The 4327-nt window shown below is 47.7% G+C and overlaps 1 protein-coding gene across 1 annotated transcript in view; it reads left to right on the top strand.

The window, feature by feature from the left end:
* The window catches only part of RPL12 (ribosomal protein L12), a 3037-nt gene extending 650 nt beyond the window's left edge, over positions 1 to 2387 (top strand). The window contains exons 2-6 of the mRNA XM_010571146.1: positions 193 to 291; positions 1004 to 1085; positions 1567 to 1653; positions 2094 to 2206; positions 2296 to 2387. Of these exons, the coding sequence (XP_010569448.1) occupies positions 193 to 291; positions 1004 to 1085; positions 1567 to 1653; positions 2094 to 2206; positions 2296 to 2301 (387 nt within the window). The 3' untranslated portion in view covers positions 2302 to 2387. The remainder of the gene's footprint in view (positions 1 to 192; positions 292 to 1003; positions 1086 to 1566; positions 1654 to 2093; positions 2207 to 2295) is intronic.
* Positions 2388 to 4327: the final 1940 nt, after the last annotated feature.

Below are 4327 nucleotides of genomic sequence, written 5' to 3'. Positions count from 1 at the left end.
TGGGGGCGGCGGCGCGGGGGGAAGCGTGTCCCGGTGTGTCCCTGCCCCGCCGTTCGCCCGGGGAGAAAAAGAAGTTTTTTTTAGCGATGTTACAACGCAGCAAACGAAACCGTGCCTCGCGGGGGGTACGGGGAGGCTCTGCTTTCATCTAAGTGACATTTTTTGTGACAAGAATGTGTCATTTCTTCTTAGTCCCCCAAGAAGGTTGGTGATGACATCGCCAAGGCCACGGGTGACTGGAAGGGGCTGAGGATCACGGTGAAGCTCACCATCCAGAACAGGCAAGCTCAGGTACTAAACGCCAGATGGGATGGCTTCGTGGTGCAAGCCTCAAGCACAAACGAGCTCTGCTTGCTCGAACCACAAGCTTACATCCCGGCAGGGTCGACTCAGCCCTTCATCCTTCCGAGGTGGATAAAATGAGTTCCACACAGCAAATGTGTGGGGGTCTTCTGGGAAAGACCTTAAAACACTTGCATGAGCCTTCTGAGCACCTCTGGCTCGAATCTGGCAGTCATTGTGTCTGTGTACGAAGCCTGGGGCTTGCCAGGCTGAAGGTTCCCAGCCTGTGAGTGATGGGAAGGGATATGCTCATGTGCAGAAGTTGATTTTTTTTTATCCTGTTGCAGATAAATTTTTCCTTTTACAGAACATCTGACCAGGAGCAAACTATTACAAGCAATAGAGAAATTACAAAAAAACTTCTTAACTAATCCTGTAGCCACCTGCCACTATACCTGTCCTGAATTCCGTGGCTGGTATATTCCAGTGGTGAGCTGAGAGGAAGCCCCAGTCCAGGAAGCAGTCCTCTTCTGGTTGTGGGGAGGCCTGTGCCGAAAGGCTGGGAACAAATTTCTGCATCACAAAAAAGCCTTGTGAACTAATTGAAAACACAATGCTCTGGTAATTAGCTTTGCAGGCACTGTGACTGCCCCATTGAATATCTTCATTAGCTGCCTAATTCTGCTTAGAGGGAGAGGAAAATTAATCTCTTTTCATTTAGATAGAGGTTGTTCCTTCTGCCTCTGCTCTGATTATCAAAGCTCTGAAGGAGCCTCCTCGTGACAGGAAGAAGCAGAAAAACAGTAAGTTTCATCTGACTTCAGTTCTGAATGTGTTTTGGGGCTAAGGGGGGAATAGGTACCTGTCTTTTGGATTATTCAGCATAAATTGGCAAATGAGTGCCATGGGTCTGTATCTTGGGCAGCTGGCATTCCTTAAGTGTCAGAGTACAGAGAACAGTTCGTACACCAGCAGAGTTCAGCTTCTTGGAGGATGGTGTAGAACAGCTACCTGCCACTGTACCTGCCTTGTAATTCAGTGACTAGGACAGTCCAGAGGTGAGCTGACAGAAAATGCCAACTTAGGAAACAGGATTATTCTTCTTGTGGGTAACTTTGTGCCAAAGTCTGGGGACAGGCACGCTGATGGCAGCCTCACTGTAGTTGTGAACTCTGGTTTCCATGTGGTCTGAGTGCTGGGAATGGTGCTTCTCTAATGAAGCATGGGGAACTGGGAGTGCCTGTGTTTTCATTAACTTAGTGGTGCTGTTGCTTTCCTTCACAGTTAAGCACAGTGGCAGCGTCAGCTTTGATGAGATAGTGAACATTGCACGGCAGATGCGGCACAGATCCCTGGCTCGAGAGCTCTCAGGTAAGTACTGGTGTTGGGGTTGCACAGAGTCCTCCCTCCGCTTGTGCCGAGTGCCTGAGCCAGGCTCTGCTCTGATTCCTGGGAGGGCCCCATAGCTGTGGTGTGGTGGAGCTCCTCCTGTGGCTTGGTTGCTCAGGCACTGAGCACCACAGGAACAACCTTGTGCTGGCTGTAAGCAGCCAGCCTCACACCTTCTGGTGAAGGTAGTACAGGATGGTGAAAGGTATGTGTGGCGCTTTCTGGTGTGTTGCCTGGAAACCAGTATGCTAGACCTGGCTTAAGTGGCTTGCTGTCCCCTGGTGAACCCTGTGGCTACAGCCTGCAAACCCCAGAGGGAGGGAGGGATGGACAGCTGAGGGGTGTAGAGAGGTGAGTTCTCTATACATTCTTCAAAGTTTTCCTGTGGTAAAGCACTGACAAGCTTTATCTTCCCACTGCAGGGACAATCAAGGAGATCCTTGGGACTGCCCAGTCTGTAGGCTGCAGCATTGATGGCAGACACCCACATGATATCATTGATGACATTAATAATGGTGCGATTGAGTGCCCAGCTGTAAGTATCCATCTCTGACTGAACTTGCTGTATTAGTCTATTTACTAAAAGACTCTCCACTGATGAGCTGTATTTACTTCTTTCAACAGAGCTAAGACTGCAGAAAAGAAGTTGCCATGTGAAGGCTCCTTAAGTTTTTTGTAGCACCTTAAATACTTAATAAAGACCCAGTTGTCTGCAAACAGTGTTGCTGGCTTAATTTGTCCTTGTCCCATGCTGCATGAGTAGTGGGTTCTGGCTGGGGATCACCTGCCCTCTGTGTCAACCAAAGTGATGGTTCTTACAGAAACTTCTAAGTCAGAAGATGCTTATTTCCCATTTGCTGCCCTGAAATCATTTGCTTGCAGCAACACTTGAGTTCAGAGAAGTGGAGCTGCCTCAAGCCAGCACTCCAGTAAAGAGCAAATATTGCTAACTTGTGGTGTCTCTTCTTGCCGGTGCCACCTGTGCAGCTCAGAGCTGCAGGTGTTGCCCTTCATTAGGGCAAGTGCTGGAGTAACAGGTCTGGCTTCCTCTGAACCACTACTGCCAGGACACAAACACATACTGAGGCTTGAACATAATTTTGGAGGCTGCCTGGCTCTTAACCCTGTGCTAGAGTAGCTGCATGTGGTTGTGGGATGGAAGAGCTCTGACTAGTCCCTGTTTGAAATGAAATCCAAGGTGTGGCTGTTCAGTCAGCATTCCCAGGGACCATAGGAGCCATGCAAAAATAGTTTTGTATGACTGGCAGTATGTAGCTTGGCCTTGCCTCTAGCCCATTATTGCCAGAAGGAACCTCTGGCCTAGGTGGCATTGTGGGTTTTCTGCTGTAGAACAAACCAGATTCTTTGCTGCTCAGTTTTTTCTCTTACCTTGAAGCAGATGACATTGTGGGTTTTCTTCTGGTGACGAGGACAAGCACACACATTCTAGTTCTTGAGCTGAATTTCTTTTGTGCTTTATTTCATCACTAAGAGGAGCAAGTCTGTTGATTGTGAGTGAAATCCTGTGGTCCTCTCTGCTTCAGAGAGTTGTAAAGGGCCCAGTCTCATGTTTCTTGGGTCTCCTGATTCCTTGAATGGTGATACTGAGGGAGCTGGGTAAGCAAGCCCTATAGCCCCTCTCTACGTTGTACGTTCCAGGTCCTGGTGTATTCTCAAAGAAAAAGAAGCAGTTTAAATGTTGGTATTTCCCTGTGCATGGGCATTCTGTAAATCCAGTGCTACTGCTTGTTAAGGAACAGATCCTAAAATCTGGCTGAGCCACAAAACTTGTGTTTAGCAGTGAATATTCTGGCTGTTTCTGCTAGTAACTGCACCCTGCAGGAGTGCCAACTTAACCTGCTGAAGAACTGCTGCCCTTCAACAAAAGGAGTTTGTACCATGGTGGTACAGCTGGGGAGTGTGGATAGAGCCAAAGATCTCCAGAGATCCTGGGGAAACTGTTCTGTTTCCAGCAAAGGCTGGATTTTCCCTTGGGGTAGCACAGTGCAAGGGTTGATGTCTAGTCTTTCAGGCTGCGGAAAGCTGTATTAGAAGTGAAGTGAAATTACCCTGGTAATAAGAATGCTTTAGCTGACTCTGAGGTATTACTAAAAGCCCTATTAACAGCAGCATTATGATTGCAGTTTACTTCAGCCCTAACAGAGCGTCCTGGGAAAAAAAAAAAGTCATGAATGTTAATTTAGGTCCATTTTTCCAAAGGGAAAGGGGATCAAATTCTTCCCAAGATGCTGAGCTGTATGAGCCTTGGTCTCAAAAAAATGTTCTGCAAGATACGTTTTCCTCCTCCGCAAAGTGGTGACAGTACTCCATTAACTTTTTTTTTGTCAGTGTCTCTTCAGTTTTGCAAATAACTCTCAAAGTTATTCTTACTGGGTACTTTCGGCCCTGGAGGAAAGCTTCCTGGCTGGAGCTCTGCTATAGCGAGCAGGATGCTAAAGTGGTGTGCATTGCAGGAAAAAATAGTTCTGCTACTACTTCTAAGGGTGTTCAGGAGAGAGTGTGGTATATGCACTAGCTGGGCTGCTAAAATTTGTTGATTGGGGCCTGGATTATTTACCAGGATCTGCCTGAGTCGTTTGTAGGAAGGAACCAGTGCAGCAGGAGGGTTGGCTGCAGTGGGAAATTGCTGCTGTTT

The sequence above is a fragment of the Haliaeetus leucocephalus genome, unplaced genomic scaffold, assembly GCF_000737465.1.
Source record: "Haliaeetus leucocephalus isolate CR32 unplaced genomic scaffold, Haliaeetus_leucocephalus-4.0 Scaffold306, whole genome shotgun sequence".
NCBI lineage: Eukaryota > Metazoa > Chordata > Aves > Accipitriformes > Accipitridae > Haliaeetus > Haliaeetus leucocephalus.
Note: the sequence above shows the minus strand (reverse complement) of the source record. Positions and strands in the feature narration are given on the sequence as shown.